This window comes from Eublepharis macularius, chromosome 7 (assembly GCF_028583425.1).
Source record: "Eublepharis macularius isolate TG4126 chromosome 7, MPM_Emac_v1.0, whole genome shotgun sequence".
NCBI lineage: Eukaryota > Metazoa > Chordata > Lepidosauria > Squamata > Eublepharidae > Eublepharis > Eublepharis macularius.
In genome coordinates this window covers 7,411,689-7,432,082 of record NC_072796.1, presented here as the reverse complement: position 1 = coordinate 7,432,082, position 20,394 = coordinate 7,411,689, and the positions used below count along the sequence as shown (strand labels likewise).

Here is a 20,394-nt window from a genome sequence, read left to right as displayed (position 1 = left end):
CCCCCTTGTAAGATTACAGGACAGTAACACCAAGGGTTAAAAACATCCCTGAGTGATTGTCGTTTGTCTAGGTCCGTGGGCCTCCTGGTCACGGTAGGGGATTTGTTAAGAACCCCAAGGGTTGAACACAGCCACGTAGAGGGAGTGGCAATAAGAACCCCTCCCGTCTAGACCTGTTTTTGAAATGTTCAGGCAGAGCCCAGCTTGAACACATCTGAGAAATGGATAGGGAAAATAAAATATATATATATATACGGAATAGGCTTTGGGGCTTGACAAAGCAAGCCCAGGAGCCAAAGAGGCTGCAAGCAGAAAGATGTGGTCTGTTTGTGGGCAAATGTGTTTCAATTAAGTTCACACCTGGCAGGCTGTAGAATTCCCTGGACAGGACCCCGCCTGGATTCCAGAATATCCAGCGCTTCCCAGTAACTCGATGGGCTGTAGAACCTCCCAGATGGTTTCTAATAACCCTCGATCTTAGAACATCTAGTGCAAAAGGTAAACTTTAAAAGGATAAGAAAGGCAGTAGCATGAAAGGAAATTTAAGGGAGGATCCTAGTGTAAGGAAGCCGAAGAAGTAAACTAGAAAAGAAAATATGAGATCCTCAGTATTTTAGAGCTCTTGGTCCCTTGAACACTTTAGAAGGAGAATTTCGGAAAGTAGTGTTTGAATTCTAAACCTAAAGGAAAACAGAAAGAACAAAAGAGGATTTTGTGTAAGGGATTTTTGTATTTGTGTGCATGAGGAACGGTAGGAAGTACCTTCTTGCCACCCAGCAGGGATAGCAGCTGCAATCTCTTCCCTCTGTTTGTGTGTGGGTGTGCAAACTGTGTGTCAGAAGGGCCCCTTGCTCCTCAAGGGACCCTGGGCTGCTTTAGGAGGGTGTATGTTGTGGGCATTTCCAGGCTGGGTGGTGGTCTGGCAGACGGCCCAGGACACAGTCTGTGGCCTGGTGTTAACCCCTGGTACTGGGGAAACAGCAGTAGCAGATGTGGCCTGTTTTGTTTGTGAAACGTGCACCGTACTTGAGTTATGCGCTGACTTGCCCCCTCTGCCTCCAACTTCTGACCAGTTCAGTAGCTGGGGAAGTTGCTTGGTGTGTTAGTGTGTGCATTTGGAGGTTGAATTTGATTGCGGTTAGGTGAAACAGCCCTTCTGCTAAGAGTTCATCCTGGCCCCCTCTTTTGCTAGGTCTCCCAGCAAGGGACCTCAGACCTAGTGGATGCAGGCAAAGGCTTAGTTGTTGTATTGTCCAGGGGACTGATTTTTCTGCTAAAACTCTGATTTGGAACATTAAAATGGCCACCCGAGATAGGATAAACGTGTTGCTAAAATTGAGTAAAAGGGATGATGGTTGAAGTTCGAAAAATATGATTTAGTTTTGGAGAAAGGAAGCCTCCAAACTAGAAATGGCCCGTTACTACAAAGGCCACCCATGATAGAGTATCTTCCCCCAAACAACAATTAAAGGAAGACAGGTAGCTGAATTTCTGGCTGCCCAAAAATTTATAGGCAGAGAGGTGGGGTAGTAGGAGAGATGCTGTGTTCTGTTAGAGAGTCGACGAAGTACTCTGGGTTAACATAGGGAGCTGATCACCTGTATTCATTCCAGTGGCTTTCCAGGACGCTGTCTCTTGACCTGCTTGTCTGTTGATTCCTTGGCCAAATACCACCATAATCCAGACTGTGTAAAATATACCCCTGTACCTCTAATTAAAAATAAAGTGATGGAAACACACTACAAATAGAGAAGCTCCCCAGAGAGGGGAAGTTGGAGAAACTGTGCATTGGCCTGCCACTGAAGCCAGGAAAAATTATCGGGACCAGTTGGGACCTCTTTTCCCAGGTGACTGTGACTTTCTGGTGGGGGGGGGCACTTCACAGGTGTAACTGACTGACTGCCGAAAGGGAGCCAGGAACTCAGCGAAATTCGAACAGAGTCTTTTAACCAGGGCCCTAAGAGATTGGTATGGGCAGAACTTAAGAGACATGGCTCACTTCTGTCCTCCTCAAGACCTCCTTAAGAGAGTCAAAAACAGCTGCCCCACCTTAAAGCCCAGGGGCTGTGTTAACCCTCTCTGCTCCTATTTGTCACAGCCATTGCTAGTGACCTTATTCTCCATAGCCCAGGAAGCTAAATTTGCCCAAACTTAAAAGGAGAAATGGGAAAGATCATATTTTGCACCCAGAACCCAGCACCAACGTTGCCAGAAACACCTAAGGAAAACCTGGCAGAGTTGCAAAATAAAGTCCAGGAACTCCTAAACATAAATAGGGAACAGAAAATATTTTATTAGTCAAGCAAGGCTTTATTGGCATATATAAAATATAAAATTTTAAATACAGAAACAAAGTGAGATTAAAATTACAGAAAGGAGCAGGGCAACAGTGCAGTAAAACCAGTATAAAATATTACTTGTCCAGGGCGTATAGCCATGGCGCTGTAGAGAAGCTTTGCTACTATTTCAGTTATTTCCCCATCTGGGTTGTCAAGTAGAAACTTAACCTTAAAAAGTAGAATCACGTGCTTAGCCCCACTAAAATAGAGCTGGCCATTGGAAAGTGTGCTTATGAAGGTTTTGATATGTGCAAAGATGGTTAGAGGTATTTTCGAGAACAGTTTGTGATGAAGGTATAGAGAATTAGTGTGTCCTTTTACTCCTGAGCAATTTGCCTTGAGGCTGACCTGCATAGCAGCAGGAAGTTTTCCCTTCTCCTTTCCTTTTTTGCCATACTATGGTTTGCTGTTTCCCTTTTCCAAATGCTGTTAGTATTCTTTTGATTTCTCTCACCCAGCGAGTGAGATGCCAACCTGCTCAGTTAGACCCTGAGCAATATAGCCCGCTGCGGTGCCTATGGCCACTGCTGCTCCCCCTTCTCCTTTTCTTCTTATCTTTTAAAACTGGTCAGGGTGACCAGCCCCCCCCTTTGCTACCTTGAGATATTTTTGGGGACACTGCCCCTTTAACCCAAGTTTCATTGGGCGCCAGAGGCTTCTGGACAGCCCCAATTGCTCCGCTTCACGCCCCAGGTGGCTGTGAAGCCCTGCTAATCTCTTTCAGTCTGTGCTCTAAAACAGGCAAGCCAGAAGCTGCAGCCCCACCACACGCTGTGCCCGAAGATCAGAAGCAGTGGCCTGCCACTCCAGTGATGCTGCCTGCCCCCAGATGCTTGGCCACGGTGCGCCAACCTCATGTAGCTAACGCCAGCCCTGCAGAACTGTGTGCCTGCTCCTGTCAGAGCCGATGTCTCTCCGAGGAGGATCCTTTCAAGCCTGCCGCTGGTCCAGCCCCGCTGGCTTTCCAAGCCTGCTGCTTTTCCAAAGCCCCAGTGCCTGTGTTCAAGCCCAGCAGCCTTTTCCAAGCCCAGATGTCTTCACCAAACCACTGCTGCCAACCAGACCATTGTCGCCAACTCTTTGCCTGAGCCTTTGCCCGAGCAAGTGCCTGCTCCACAGCCTCAGTGCCTTGGATCACTTGAAGACATTTGGACTCTCATTTTGCTTGCCTCCACCAGCCGCCCCTTCCACGCTTTTGGAATGGGGGGGGGGGCGGGTTTGAGCTGCCATGAATTGCGCTTGTCGTTTGAGCCAGCTGGCCCTCACGATCCTGCCGCTCGGACCACCAAGCCCTTAGACTTCTTTACTACCCAAATCACTGGACGCTGGTTTATTTCCAGTTACTGGGGTGGGGGGATGTAAAAGCTCTACCCTCCCCGACATGTACACGGTTGCAGATAGTCTGCCCGTCTCCATTTACTGTGAGTGCGTTCATTGACTGTTTTGCCATTGATTGCTTTGTTGCTTTACTTTGAAATTATTTCAGTTCCTGTTACACTGCATTTGATTTAATTCGAATTACTGCCTTAAGTTAAAATTGTTTCCATTTACTTAAGAGTTAGAATGTTTTGCTTTCAGTTTAGACCCCTGCTCTGTTGCACTCAGATTCAAGGCAGCAGAGGAGGAACACATTCTCAGCATTTGCCATCTCTTTCCTTTTAACTGGAACTCAGAACGGGACCACAAGTGACGCCTGACACAGGTTGGACACTTGTCAGCTTCCCTCAAGTTTTGATGGGAAATGTAGGCATCCTGGTCTTGCAGCTTGACTCTCTGACTGCTGTCGAATGGACTTTTCAACTGTCACTTGTCCAACATTCCGCCAAGCTGCCTACATTTCCCATCAAAACTTGAGGGAAGCTGGCAAGTGTCCAACCTGTGTCAGGCGTCACTTGTGGTCCCGCTCTCAGTCTTATTCAGCTACCAAAGGATTCTTGTATAATGTGGCTTTCCGAATTGTCCTTTTGTGCTTATAATGGCAGTTGATAGCTCTGCTCCTAATCCTCAGTCTTGCTCCCTCTCTCCTTGATATAGACCTGGCCAGAGCACCTAAAAGTTGCCCAGCAAAGTGGCGCAACTTTCAAGGGGGGGGGGTGGAATTGTAAGCAGTCAGCCCGGCCTCCGCCATCTTAACAGCAGTTTTTATATGGCTGGTTGTGATATTAACAGCGTACAGGCCTCTGGAGTTTAAAAATGGCTACTGTATTGCCACCAAAGAGCCTCTAACAGTTGCTACATCCTGCCCGGGAACATACGGCATGCATGGAATGCTGCACTGGAATGCAGAGTGATTGAGAAGCGATTGGATTTACTATCTATCCCAGCCCCCAAGGAGCACAGTGCAACAGTCTCGCAGAGTCATCCCCACTTAGCACATTCCTTTCCCTCCTTCCGTGATGAGTTCTCCTGTCCATGATTGAAGAAGAGCTAATCAAATGACATTCAAAAGTATATACAGTCGTTCCTGGAACAGTGCATTCCCCACCTAAATTCATTAACTTAGCTCCGGTGGACTTCTTCAGCAAACTGTCCCTTTTTGTGCAGCTCTAAAACTAGTTTTACATTTGTAAAACTATTCACACGCCCCGGCAGCTACCACTCAAGGCAATCATATCTTTTGTTAAACGCAGGAACTGACCGTTGTAGTCTTTGTTCTGACTGCTAGGTGGGTTCTCCCACCTCAGGGCACATTTTACCTATAAAGGCCGAGCCCTGGCCTCATTCAAATCGCGCAAGCCTTCTGGCTTCTCCCTTAGGGTCACTTCCCTAAGCCTCTTGCTCTCTTGGCTGAGGATGCTGGCATTCGAGGCTACTCTCTTCCCCCATGGACTGGATCCCTTCTCCAGGATAGGTAGATATATTTACTCCCTCTCTCTGTTCCCAATTTCTGGCTACATTTCCTAGGACTCTGTGTGTATAATTATTTTCCCCAGTAATTTGCATGTATGTGCATGAAGGTTTGTTCTTTAATAAAAGTTACTGCTTGACCTTAAGAACCAGCCTCGTTTGCTATTTTGGAAGGGACCTGGTACACACCGGTGATAGATCCCAGTTACCGGCCTCTCATATAGCTATCCTCCTTGCGCGCTAATTCCCCCCACAAATCATACTTATTGCAAGGAGACCACTTCCAGTAACAATTAGGCCTGCATGGCAAATATTAACTGGCAACTATGGAGGAGATTATGCAGCTCAGCCTGCCTGGATGCCCCTCAGTGCAAGCAAACAAGTTGGCCTTGTCTGCCGTCACAGGGAGAAGCAAGCCAACATCTGCCAGATCCTGCCTAACTTGCAGTGCTGCCTAACAATATTCCAACATCTGCAACTAAAATGTTTTTCCTATGCCTCGTGGGCAGAGGAGCCAAGAACCCAACAGCAACCCAACTGGATCCACAGCTTATTAAATCAAAGCCCAGGAAGCCAGCAATATGCCTGGGATAAAGGAATACGTTGGAAAAACATATGTATCAGGCACAAGCTTTCTTGATAGCAAGAGCTGCATACAACTCTGTTAGCAGCTGTTACGTATCTGCCACATTTCTTCCATAACTAATTTTTCAAGAGGCGTTAACTACAACTATATTTATGAACAGGGTTCAGTTCAAGTTTTGAGTACTACATAAACACATATCCCTACATGTCACAAAGGCCCAACTGCCTTCCTGAACCACCCCACATACTAGCCCCTGTCTATCCTCAAGAGAAGCAGGCAGTGGGAGGAAAGATTCTGAAATGTTCAAAAAGATTAATGACATCAGCCATGAACTGTCGACTGTGCACTTTGCTGTTTTTGTCAGAAACAGAGGAACAATGAAAAAAGCGAAACTCTGTATCACATCTAGTCATTTGATTGAAACTAGGGATTTATTGAATTCGCTTTTCAAGTTAACTGTTTGCAAGAAGAAGTTTTAATGCTCAATGTCCAAACAGGAAACAGGAAACGGAGAGAGAACAGCTGCAGGATTACTTGTATGAAGGAACTACAGAGGCAGGAGTATCTACGAAATGAAGGTATTTATAGGCACATAGGTTTGCATTTACAGGTTTTATTTTTTTCCATGTTCATTTTAAGACCCCAAGCCCTATAAGATGATGTGATACTTCATCAGAATTGGAAGTCTAGTAATAGTTCAAAACAACTGGGATCTGAAACAAAAGATTTAAGTCATAAGTCTGCTTTGCATCAGCATTAGAAGATTTTGCCAAACAGCCTAAAAACAAAAGTTCAAATCTGCATAGTCTCTCTTCATTGCTCCAAGACTCCTAATTACTTTTTTTTAAGTGATGCCGTGTCCTCTGAAATTATTTCCAGCTGTCTCCAATGTTATTTTCAGCACACTGAATAAATAACCAACCTCCACTTATTCAATGTCTTCCGGTCTGACAGGATGAGGTAATGGTATAATTGATTTCTTCTCTGTGTCTCGGGACAGGGCTTTCCTCATATCTGTGAACATGTGGAAACAAACGCAAGTATCAGTAAAATATTTTATGTTGCAAAACAAGCCAGTGGGAAATAATCCACAAAGCTAAGTTTAAACTGAAATAGCACAAGTAACTGGGGGAGGAAGGGGGTGGAGAAGAAACAGGCACTTCCTGCAGGAATAGACTGTAATTATTCCTCCACCTCTTGACGCCTTGAGACTGTTAGAGAGGACACTTTGCAGCACTTCTGCTCTGCCATGCCAGACTAGCACAAACTCCGCTGTCTAAGAGCCAAGCTACAAGTGATGCCTGACACAGGTTGGACATTTGTCAGCTTTGATGGGAAATGTAGGCATCCTGGTCTTACAGCTTGGCTCTCCATTTAAAGTTTACAACCCGCCCCCCCCCCACACACACCCAGCAGAAGGGAAGGGGGGCGCTCGGCAAGAGCCCGACGCCTGCACGCCCCTCCTGACCACATGTTCTCCCTCCCATAGACTGCCGCTCTGTAAACTTCAATTAAATGGAGAGCCAAGCTGCAAGACCAGGACGCCTACATTTCCCATCAAAACTTGAGGGAAGTTGACAAGCGTCCAACCTGTGTCAGGCGTCACTTGTAGCTTGGCCCTTACTCGGCAAGCCCCAGGCTTCCAATGAGGCAACCTGTGAATTTCTATTTCGACCAGCCAAACTGTCTTTACAATGCCTAATGCACTCATTATAAGAATAAATAAGAGCAGCACTGCTGAACCTTTATAATACTAAGTTTCAGGTGGGTGGTTGTGGTGCGTCCACCCAAATCTTGCTCTTTTATAATAGTAAGAAGGTCTTTCTCTACATCAGCCAGAAGAGATGATTCAGTTCCTGAAGTCCCTCTTGGTGCCTGAAATGTAACAATATTCACTAATGGGTCTACTCATGTGTTTTGGAGAGCTGTGCCCTGCAGGTTCCATTCTCTATTCATGGTTGGGCGAAAATCATGCTCAGCAGCAGAGTGTAAGATTCCTACAAACATTAACAGATGTCCTAGAGCCATGGTCAAGTTGCCATTGAGACCACCATTTCTTTGATGCTGTGTTTCCTTGGATAAGCTGAATGATGCTCTGGAGGTCTGTCTTGTGCCTCAGTAGCCCACTTACCCAGCAATAGCAACTGGGAATTCAAAAAATGACACTGCTAAAAGTAAATTCTTTAAGGGCTCATTTCTTTCACAGGGGCAGAGCTATGTTCATGCTTAAATAACTGCCACTAAGTAGACCCTTACAGTGCGTCCTTTAGACTAGATTTTGCCCTTATTCTAGAAAACACTGACATTAATCAGTTCCACACACATCTTTACGGCAAAGCACCAAGGGTTTCAAACCCCACAGACCCTCCCATTTGTCTGAAATGCAACTAGAACTCCAAACACTCACCATAAGCGTCTTCATCAGGTTCTCCATTGCTGGCAGAGTAATATTCTAGCACTGTTCTGTAAACACTGTAGCCTAGTTGTTTGTACATATTCACGGCAACTTGATTTGACACTCTTACAAAGAGGTCCACAAAAAATCCACCCTTTCTTCATTAGGAAAGAGAGAGAAAAAATAAGGCACTGAGGCAAAATAGCTTACAAGATCTGTAACAGTACTATGTAACATAAGAGGCTATATAAAAATCTATGGGAAGAAAGATGTCAACATTACACATACAACCTCTGTATCAATTCAAACATCATCCTAAGCATACAGAACGGTCTAAAGTCTAACTATGAACCATAGTTATGAACTATGAACACATCTTAATAACCTGGCTATTGGAACACTCCACTTCTTTACATGCACTAAAATAATATATGAATGTTTTGCTACATATTTTTGTATTAGTGATTATTTTTGAATACTTACACTTTAAATTGTTTTCAGGGTGGATAAAAATCAATGATTTTTTTAAAAAAATAAAAAAATCGGATTTTTTTTATTTAAATCGGATTTTTTTAAATTTAAATCAGATTTTTTAAAATAAAATGCTTTTTGAGGAAAATATATTACCATCCAAAGGTTATTCCATCATGAAATAAAGATTAGTTTTTAATTATGTAGAATAAGGCTGTATATGTTTAATTGTTTTGGTAAATAAATTCCATTAAGCCATTCACAATGTCATGCTCTTCCAGAGGTTTTTGTAAGATTATTGGGCAGTTTCTCTGCCTACAAGATATTATCACAGATGCTTGGTTTTGCAGTTCTCAAAACTGAATTTGTGTCAGCTCAGCAGAGATCACATGCCTCTTCTTCACAGCAAAAATGTTATAACATGAACAGAGTTGAGAAAAAGACCTTAATCCTATTGTTCTACAAACCTATGAAGACAGAATCAACCCCTCCAGTGCTAAGTTTCAAGAAGTTCAGTGAATAGAAACAATATTTTTCTGATTGTTTGGAGTGGAATAGATCTGCACAAGAAGAAACTAAGTGTGAGGAGGGAGGGGCAAGCAGTACAAAATGAAAGTGAAACTTTTTGAGCACAATACTGCACAAGTCTTTAGATCTTCTGTGCGTATGACCTGATTTAAATCAAATCCACCCTGATTGTTTTTGAATGTAATTCGTCAGCTAGTCACAGGTTTTTGGTTTGTTCTTGGCTTGTTCTACCATGACTCTCTCTGATTTTTTCTCATGAGGTCCAGGCTGACAAATCATAGTTATGGACTAAAGTCTCTGAAGCAGCCCCAGATGGAAAATGAAAGCAGGCTGGCGGCTCTAATCCATGTCTCGTCTGTCTTGCTTGGAACCTCAAACTATGATCGGGGTCCTAAACTACAGCTAGCACACAAAGCATGGTTTGGCATGTCGTCTGGATTGAGCCACTCTTGAGACAGCAAGTGGAACTGGTTTGGACAGGGCTGAGAGGCTTCATACCCTTTTAAATCAGACCCAACTCCTGCATGAGGAGTCAGAACCATGGGATTTGGTGAAGGGAGTCCTGCAGGAGTCAGCACTTTCGCCTATATGGCTTAGCATTATCAAGCCTGTGAATAAGATGGTGCGGAGCTTTGGATTTGGGCATCTTTAATACTCAGCTACACATTACAATGAACAAGCCAACAGATGCTGCCACCTCTGTTCTGTGCCAATGTCCAAATGCAGAAGCAGCCAAGCACAAAGTGCTGCAGTTGCATCCAAGTGAGAGAGATGAAGCTGGTTGGGCAAGACCACCGCCGGCACCAGGGTTTCTGGCACCTGCGGCGATCCCCACGCGTGCACGCAGAGCGCACGCACACACACACCCGGACTGTGTGATGACATCATCACACAGCAAAAGCCGGGCCCATTGGCCAGCGGGTGGCTAGGGCAGCACGCAGAGGCTGCCCGCGCTCCGCACATCACCCTGGCCGCCTGCTGTGCCTGGCCCGTGGCTGCTGCGCCCACCAGGGGCATGTGGCAGTGGTGGCGGCACGGGGCTGGCCGGGTGTAGCAGCCACGGGCCAGGCACACCAGCTCAGTGGCGCATGCCTCCGCCCCTGGCACCCCGTCCGGTGCCTCAGGCGCCCGCCTCACCGCCTCAATGGTGGCGCTGGCCCTGGGTGAGACTGCTGCCGTAGTGGGAATTTGGCTTCCAACTGCAGACAGAGCACAGCTCTCCTGAAAGGATGCCATGCTTAGGAACCCTGCAGGGCCCGGACATCCTAAGAACTCCTAAGCAAAGAATGTATTTTAGCAACTCCATCGGGCACAGAGGCGTGCCCCTTATCTGCAGACACAGGATCTGTCTTATGCTGATCCACAGTACGATAAATTCAAACTCTGGTTACAATAACACACTCTATGTAGGGCTATCCTTGAAGATAGCTTAGAAACTTCAAGTGGTGCAGAATCTGGCAGCCTGTTTACTATGCGGGGCCAGTTGTAAAGAAGAGATTATGGCAGTCTTACCTCCCTTCACTAGGTGCTAATTTGTTTCCAGATCCAAGTCTAGTTGCTACTGCTTACCTCTAAAGCCCCTCATGCCTTGAGACCCACATATCTGAAGGATGGCCTGCCCAATGTAGCAACTGTGCTCTGCTAACAGGGCCTTTGGGCTGCTCTGTCTCTGGCCAGGGTGTGTTCTGCTGCTACCCAGACATTTTTGGTTGCCTCCCTCTGCTCTGGAGAGACCTTCCAGAGGTAAAGCAGGCATCTACTTCCCTTGCCTTGAGGAGAGGGTGGAAGACTGTACCATCCAGTCTTGGTGTGGTCTAAGTAGCACATAATACTATGTTTCCTATTCAACAGAACACCCAGGAAATTTACCCAGAATTTCCACAGACTGATACATTACTGAACTGGCATGCTTGCTTACAGCTTAGTGATAAGATCTTTAGTAAACAGGACTCACCTTTCTGATATTTCCTCAAGGAGCTCCATTAGCTTAGCAGCCAAACCGAGCCGGCGAAATTCAGGAGCAACAGAGAGGGCTGTAACGTGGCCATGCCATTCCTCTCTGGCCACTGAACCTTCAGCTTTCCCCATAACTGCGCACAAAGTAGCATGAGTTAGCGCATATGAACAGCGGCTCTCCTGCTAACATCTCTAAAAGGGCAATGACTATTGCTGGTGCTAATTTACAAGCTCACAGTTGCAGCCTTTTTAGTATGCCACAATGCTAGAAAAAACGTTGCACTACAGAGCTAGGCTGATTCACTAGGCCTCATATTAGACCTAAAGGCCAGGGCTGTACAGATTCTGTGATTCCTCACACTACAGAAGTTGGCATTTGCCAAAAAATTCAAGATCCTGAGGTGCTAAGTTTTTATTTATATTTAAGAAAATGTTTCCAGTTGTCATGTGGACAACACTCAGAAGGGGGGCAAACATAGGTGGTTAAGTAGTGGAGCTTCTTTATTACCCTTGTAACAAAATGGTTGCCAAGGGTGAGATGAGTGCTGGTTGCAGTTAATCTGTTTTAAAAAGGAAAAAAATGTTCCCCATGAGGGTTAATGGGCTGTAGGGCCAGGGAGGGGCCTGCAGGAGTCTTGGTATGGGATGCCCTTCTTCCTGGACTACAACTCCCAGCTGCCCCGGGCCAAGAAAGTGCGGGAAAAATAAGGGGTGGAGCCTGAATAGATATACCCAGCCTATGCTGAGGGAAAGGTTAGTTGCCTTCTTGGTTGAAGAAGGAGAGGCTCCTGCTGCTGGGTGAGACCCGGTTGCCTGGGCCCTAAATGTGGAGGGCCTGGGAGGCAGCAGAAAGGGAATAAAGGGGGAACCTTCCCTGAGACCCCCACCACCCCCTTAAGGTAGAGCAGGGAACAGTGTGGTAGGGAAAGCAGACGGCTGTTCTCCTCAGTTTGATTTTCTGCCCTATGAGTTCTGAACGGGGGGGGGGGTCTACCCCTATGTGTTGTGCCTTTACCTGCTTTGTATGTAGTGCTCTGTATATAGTTAATAAATTACACTTTTTTGGAATATAAAGGACCTTGTGGTGCTGTGACCACGTAAGCTCCCCCACTTGGCACGCTACAGGAAGGGAGGGAGCCCGGGAGAACTGATCAGGCCAGACCTTGGTGGGTTGCCAATTCTCCAGGGCCCAACCGAAGATTGGGTAATTCATTTCCCAGTAAGGAAATTCAGCCAGAGGGGTCTCACTGCCCCTCAGTCAGGCGGTGTACAATTCAGTGAGTGGTGGCAGCGATGAAAAGTGTGAACCACGCCCACCAGAGACAGTGGGAAGCGGATAGCGGGGCTAGCAGGCCATTGACGGCGGCTCAGTTGCCCGGACTGAGAGCCAGCACCCATTCCGCCACCCCCCATCACTATCAGGTTACACAAAATTAGCAGATTCATGTAACTATGACCATAGATTCACAAACAACAGACTTCCTTGTTTAAAAAGCAAACAGGAAAATAACTAGGGGAGCAATCTATGCAGATCTATTCAGAAGTAAGTCTCATGGGAAGAAAGTCCCATGTAAGTCCAATGAGGCTTAGTTCCAGGCAGGGCTTTTTTTCTGGGAAAAGAGGTGGTGGAACTCAGTGGGTTGCCCTCGGAGAAAATGGTCACATGGCTGGTGGCCCCGCCCCCTGATCTCCAGTTGAGATTGAGTTGAGATTGTCCTCCACGCCACAGGCACAATCTCAACTCCCCTCTGTCTGGAGATCAGGGGGCGGGGCCACCAGCCATGTGACCATTTTCAAGAGGTGCCGGAACTCCGTTCCACCACGTTCCCGCTGAAAAAAAGCCCTGGTTCCAGGAAACTGTCCTTAGGATTGCAGCCAAAAGTTGCGATCATAAGCATATTTATTTGTGAGCAAATAACAATGAAATCAAATGAGGTTTACTTCCAGGTAGGGAATTTAAAGATGAGAGAAAGATTTACTCCCAGCAACAAAGGAAAAATTCTACTTACTGTAACCCATTAGTTCTCCACCAGGTGCTTCCGCAACAATAAAATACTCTGGCCAGTGCGCCAAGTACTGCAAGTAAAATGGAATTCCATACTACAAATATTCTAGGTTAAGAAAATTTTACCTCAACAAGCAAAATGTTTAAAATGCACAAAGTAAAGTACTGAAGTAACTGTTAATACTTAACTCCAAAGTTTTGTGCTGGCTAGGGAGTGTAACTCACCGAGACGCCACCTGCTGTGCATTCAGAAGATGGCGGGTTCAGTCCCTGGCATCTCCAACAGAAGGCTACTGGCAGCAGATACAAACAAAAACAAAAACCCAAACCACTTGAGACCATAGAGAGCTGCTGCCAGCCAGACAAGATAATACTGAATTAGCCTAGCTTAGAATAAAGCAGTTTCACACATACTGCTACCTGAGCGTGGAAGAGACTTCTGCTTGCACCTCACAGAAGAACACGAGTTGTATATCAGCACTGCTTTACAGCTTCAGAATTCACCTAAGCAATGATGTTGTTATTTTGACCTTACACAATGGTCCCAGGCGCTGAGCTGCAAATCCACGGCGATACTACTGATCAACACTACAAGACTCCTGCAAGCAGTTTGACCAACTGGAATGTGCTAGATCAATACTAAGTTATTATTATTTGTCTTCAAACTCCTAACATCCTTTATTACATCTCAAAAAATACTAAAAGACTGTCAGAACAAAATCTGGAACTACCTACTTATGCCTCTTTTAGCTTAGGATATTTGAAGAGACTACTGAACTATGCATCACAAAGCTCTCGGACTGAACTTCATCTCCGTCATGAGTTTACAAGTGAACCCTAAAAGCAAGCCTCCCTCTGTCTCCGTGCCCACAACTACAAATATAAATATAATAAATAGGGTACCGTAAAGACAATAATGTAAGTGAAATTATTTGATCATCCAGAAGTCCAATATATATGTTAATTCTGCTGTTGTTGTAAGTAGGGGGCTGGAAATTTATTTATATCTACTTTTCAACCCGATTGTCTCCAATATAATCTATAACAATATGCTATAGAAATAACAACAGGTGCCGCTGCTACTGAAGCATTATCATCAACTGATAAAAATTTTAGTGGCACTACAACAGCCTAGCGTTGATACAGAGCAGCCATTCCCATACTGCTCAGGGGGAAAGCAAGCATATAAATATCAATATTAAAATACAGACAAATAAACAAGGAATTTTTCAAGACTGCTCCATGCATTATACTTTTTAAAGGGCAACTGATGCAAATTTTTACAGATGCACACTGAGAACATGATGCGTGAACACACATACAGACACCAATATTTTTACAAACATGAGCCAATGTGGTATAGTGGTTTAAGAGACTAGGATATGGGAGACCCGGGTTCCAATCCCCACTTGGCCACAGGCGCTTGCTGTCATGGAAGCTTACTGGGTGACTATATACCAGTCACACAAACTCAGCTTAATGTACCTCACATGGTTGCTGTGAGGACAAGACTGAGGAGAGGAGAGCAACGCAAACTGCTTTGAGTTCCCACTGCTGAGAAGTAAAATGAAAATACAGATGAACTTGTTTGATGCTAGGACTGTCAGCAGCTGTCCAACAAAGTCAGCAGTATATGTGAGTTTGCGGTCATATAATGTATAAAAGCACCTCGCCCACCCATCCACCCGCCCATGACTGACACTCTTCAGTGTGAAAAGGATACGGTCTCTGTGAGAGGATCCAAGTTGCTGCAGGAAAACAAGGAGAACCAGTTAAAACATGGAGGAAAGGACAAGGTTGAAGCTGGGGATGAATATTGTTCCTCTTTTAGGCCTTGGGAAGAGGCATCCCTCTCATCCTGTCCAGACTTACACTCCCCCAATCAAACCACACTAACCTGTTCACATATTACAGTGAACCATGTACATCCCACCTAGAGATGCACAAATCTGTTAAAGAGATCCAACACTCATTTACTTTACAAACAAAACTGGATAAATGTGCAGTTTCCATCACACATTCAGCTGTACCTGCATTGAACATAACATGAGGATCTTTCAATGCACATAGAAAGAAAGATTCAGTATTTTTATTTATTTTTATTGATTGATTTGATTTTTAGCCCACCCTCCCTGCGAACAGGCTCAGGATGGGGTACAATAAAATGCTCAATAAATGTTTAAAACGTATGAATATATTTAAAAATCCAAAGAACCATGAATACATAGAACAACATCTCAGATGGTGGTCTCCTCCAATTTCCCAATCATAATGTAAACAAAAGGGGGTGGGAGCCCTCAATTAATAATATTCTAGTGATTGCACTCATAGGGGGGCAGATGATTTCGTCACCTCCCTAGCGGGAGACAGGTAGGGAGGCTCCTAAAACGATAAAAGAATGGCCTCAACCAGGACTTGAATTGTACATGCATTCATTGTAACTTGACAGCCATGGGAGGCCAATTCTACATGCTGAAAAGATCAAGATGGGCAGCCATGTTAGTCTGTCTATAGCAGTAGAAAAGAGCAAGAGTCCAGTAGCACCTATAAGGCGAACAAAATTTGTGGTAGTTGATGAGCTTTCGTGAGCCACAGCTCACTTCTTCAGATACTTCAGAGCTGTGGCTCATGAAAGCTCACGCCCGACCACAGATTTTGTTCGTCTGAGAAGAGAAAAGCAACAAAAGGAAGGGGGGGTGTGGCTGCCAAGTACGGCTGCCAGCTCCGGGGTGGGAAATTCCGGGAGATTCGGGGGGTGGAGCCTGGGAGGACGCAGTTTAGGGAGGAGAGGGGCCTCCAGTGGGGTATGATGCCACTGAGTCCACCCTCCAAAGCAGCCAGTTTCTCCAGGGAGCTGAGCTCTGCCACTTGGAGCTCAGCGGTAATTCCAGATCTCCAGCCAACACCTGGAGGTTGGCACCCGACAGCCAAGCGTTCACCGAGGCCCTACATTGAATTGACACCCCCCCCCCCACACACACACACACACACCAAGAAGCAGGAAACAAGTGCTTAGCGTCAATCAGGAAAAAGAGGAAAAGTCCGCCCTGGCCCAAGGTAAGCGGAGCGGCTTCGCCCGCGGCCTGGTGGCTGCTGCCGCGGGTCCCGCCCGTGACCCCCACAGCCAGCCCCGTCCCGTCCCAGCCTCACATATTGTTGAAGCGGAAGAGGTCGTTGCAGGTGAAAGCCCGCAGCGAAGTCATGGCTGCTTCCTCTCCTCTACAGGGGCGGCCGAACCGGCGCTGCAGAGGCAGGCTGCGGCCTACCCCGGCTCCAGCTGAGGAGGTTGCCGGGCAACCGCCCGGAAGGAGGGGGCGGGATGGTCGGCCAGCGCGAAGCTACTCCTCTTGGCGTCTGCGCGCTCAGATCTGGAAGGAGGGAGATAGAGCGTCTTCCCAGGGCCGAGTCGAAGCCGACAGCGCCCCCTAGCGCCTTTTTTCCCATCAGGGAGGACTCCATTTTACACAAATATCAGGCGTTAACAAGAGCTCAGGTTGCCAACTTCCAGGTGGTGGCTGAATATTTCCTAGAATCACAACTGATCTCCAGGTTACAGAGATCAATTGGACAGTGAAGAAAGCTGACAGGAAGAACACTGATTCATTTGAAATGTGCTGCTGCTACCATGGACGGCCAAAACGACAAAATCCAGCCTGAATACTCCCTAGAAGCTAAAATGACAAAATGAGGCTACTGTACCTTGGTCAGATCATGAGAAGACAAGACTCTCTGGAAAAGTCAATAATGCCAGAAAAAGTGGAAGTAGGGTTGCCAGCTCCAGGTTGAGAAATTCCTGGAGATTTGGGAGGTGAAGCCTGGAGAGGGCAGGGTTTGGGGAGGACAGGGACCTCAGCATGGTATAATGCCATAGAGTCCAACCTCCAAAGCAGCCATTTTCTCCAGGGGGACTGATCTCTGTGGCTAGGGTTGCCAGCTTCCAGGTGGTGGCTGGAGATCTCCCGGAATTACAACTCATCTCCACGTGACAGAGATCAGTTTCCCTGGAGAAAATGGCTGCTTTGGAGGGTGGACTCTATGGCATTATACCATGCTGAGGCCTCTCCTCTCCCCCAACTCTACCCTCTCCAGGCTCCACTCCCAAAATCTCCAGGAATTTCCCTACATGGACCTGGCAGCCCTCTCTATGGCCTGGAGATCAATTGTAATTCCAGATCTCCAGCCACCACCTGGAGGTTGGCAGCCCTAAGTGGAAGGCAGCAGGAAAAGAGGAAGACTTAAAACGAGATGGCTGGACTCAATAAAAGAAGCCACGTCCTCCAGTTTGCAGGATCTGAGCAAGTCTTTCCTCCTCCATTTTACCCTCCCAACAGCCCTGTGAGGTAGAGGAGCCTCAGAGTGTTTGAATCACCCAGCCAGCTTCCGTGGCAGAGTCGGGGTTTGAACCTGTTTCTCCCAGATCCTACTCCGTCCCTGTAACCGTTACACCACACTTACACTGCAAGTTGTGAACAGTGAAGCTAGTGAATTTTCCACTGTTATTGACAAGGTTTTGTTTTTGCACGGTAGCCTTTTTTGCCCTGCTTGGCCCCTCAACCCTGCTCTTTTTAAAATACTGCCTACGTAAAATGTCTGCATTGTGAGGATCGGCTCATAGCATCTGAAGAAGCAGGCACTAATCCACAACAATAATTCTGGGGAAATATTTTCTCTTGGATTCTAAGGTGCATGCCATTAAGTGGGCTCCAGTCCATAATTGCTTTTGCTGGAATAAAAATGAATTTTCAAGGTGCCCTGAGATTTTTTTCTTACTCCCCTGCAAACATGGCTTTTTAAACCTCTGGACTGATTAAAAGAGACACCAGAGGCCAGCAAATCCAATCCCTAAAGCACCCTTATATATAATACCTTACCTAGGGCTACCGACTTCCAGGTGAGAGATGACATTCTCCCAGAATTTCAACCCATCTCCAGCCAACAGAGAACAAACAGTTCCCCAGGGGGAAACGGCAGCTTCAGAGGGTGGTGCATATGTCATCATGTTCCCCACTGGACTTCTTCCTCTTTCCCAGACTACACCCTCTAGGGATCCCAGACCCCCCCCCGTGGGGGTGGGGGATCCCCCACCCCCCACCCCCCACCCCCGTTTACCTGAGCAGCAGGGGGCACGCACCTTCCTTGTGCGCTCCTGTGCACTGCAGCTACTGGGATCGGGCCCCTTTTGGGCCCGGATCGGGGCCGCTGTGGAGCGCTCCTGCACTCCTGCGCTCTGCAGCGCTCAAAACAGACCCGATCCACGGCAAACCGGGCCCATTTCAAGCAGTTGCAGCACCCCAAAACGGGCCCGTTTTGGCGTGGATCGGGCCCATTTTGAGGCGCTGCAGAGCACAGGAACGCTCCTGCACTCCACAGCGCCCAAAACGGGCCCGTTCTGCAGCGGATCGGGCCTGTTTTTTGAAGCACTGTGGAGCGCAGGAATGCTCCACAGTGCCCCAAAACGGGCCTGCCCAGGGGCCGTGCGATGACATCATCGCGCCTGTGGGGGGTGCGCGTGTGGCGCTCACCCCCTCTCCCCAAAGGTAAGTGACAGGCCCCTGTCCCCCGCCGGGAAGTTGAGAGGGCCTGGCAACCCTAACACCCAGGCACCACCCCTAAATCTCTAGGAATTTCCCAACCTGGAGTTGGCAACCCTAACACAACTGCCAGGAAAAAAAAATTCAAAGCAAGAAGAGGCAAAATAAATCAAGGCACCCAAGAATTTCTGTGTTAATCACAATCTTGTGGGCACTGCAAAGATTAATTAAGAGTCACACGAGACTCCCAATTATCCTGCTGGCTGTGGTGGAGTTGGATATCTGTGAACAGCAAGTAGTAGCTACTAGTAGCAGCTAGAAGTCGCTATCCAGCTCTGTTACAATCCAGTACAGGAACGTCCTAATACACAGCAGCTTTTTGAAGCGTGAAGATTGAGAAGTTTATTTTAAGATTGTCATAAACCTGTGAGGCAATCCACACACTCTCCTGCTAGGCCTGCCAACATTTGATATTCAGAAAAACTGGTGGAACCAGGGCAGAACCTCACTGGCCAGTTTCGGTCATTCCAAAGTCAGGGCAGAATCTGGACTGAGCTGCCTTTCCAAGCTACGCTAAAGGTTATCCGGAGGATCTGACCAAGACAGATAAACACTATCTGGCAGCTCGGTTTCCAGTCCCCAAACTGATCAGTGGAGAGGGTTGCCAACTGGAGCTTTGGAAACATTTCTGCAGATTGGGGAGGGGCACTTCTTATCAACTCCAGCTGTGATTCTTTCACACCCTTACAGACTTAATAATTATCATTCTTAACTTTTTAAAAAAATTCTGTCTCCCCCTAAAGACTATCCATGAATTGTTTGATCTTGCACTTTAGCAATCTTTTGCAGTGGGATTTCCCTACGGGACAAGACAATCCGGAAGATGAATTGTTTGCGTTAGCACAATATCCAATGGGCTTACTATTTAACTAGTTAAGGTGGGCATCCATGTGGGGAGCAGAAACGGCATTACCAGGGCTTTTTTTCTGGGAAAAGAGGTGGTGGAACTCAGTGGGTTGCCCTCGGAGAAAATGGTCACAATAAGATTTTCAGAGTGTAAGCTTTCGTCAGAAGTCCCCAGGGACTCTCTAAAGCTCACACTCTGAAAATCTTGTTGGCCTCTAAGGTGCCACTGGACTCAAATCCTGCTGTTCTGCCGCAGACCAACATGCCTGAACCTGAAACTATTGCCACTTGTTGACTCCAATGTAACTTTAATCTCCGAGGAACTGACACTGAGATGTGATGATTTGCAAAGTTCTTTGCTAAGAAAATCTCTCAAATATGCTGATTTGGATACAGCTGGAACACTAGAAACCCTCAAGACAGTATCTGGTTCCTTTGGATCATCAGGCAGAAGGAAGCTGACAGCAGCTGATATGGTGGATTCAGCTTTGAATATATTCTTTTACATAAAAATACCATGCAAGCAGAAAACTAGGGCAGCAGGCAGAAAGGCACTGTTTTTGCAGTCCTGGAGTATTCCAAGAAATGATCCTCCACATGTGGTCTGAAGAGCTACAGTCCACACTGTCGTCTCAGCATGTGTGTAAAAGTCAGCATATAGATGTTTTAAGGGTACAATTTTAAAAATATACCTCAGGGCCTTGTCACAAATCTTTGTAACTGCAGCACGTGTGAATAAATAATCACAGCTCAAAGCGGCAGACAGAACTGACAGTTTGGTGCAGTGGTTAAGAGCGGCAGGACTCTAACCTGGAGAACCGGGTTTGATT

At 46.6% G+C, this 20,394-nt stretch overlaps 1 protein-coding gene across 1 annotated transcript; it reads right to left on the bottom strand.

Moving 5' to 3' along the window:
• Positions 1-6,334: 6,334 nt before the first annotated feature.
• NAA20 (N-alpha-acetyltransferase 20, NatB catalytic subunit) lies at positions 6,335-16,456 on the bottom strand. The gene is made up of 6 exons (XM_054984599.1): positions 16,278-16,456; positions 14,851-14,875; positions 13,132-13,222; positions 11,121-11,256; positions 8,180-8,325; positions 6,335-6,786 (listed from the first exon to the last, which is right to left on the bottom strand). The coding sequence occupies exons 1-6, from the start codon at positions 16,328-16,330 to the stop codon at positions 6,701-6,703; spliced, it is 537 nt and encodes a 178-aa protein (XP_054840574.1). The 5' UTR covers positions 16,331-16,456; the 3' UTR covers positions 6,335-6,700.
• Positions 16,457-20,394: the final 3,938 nt, after the last annotated feature.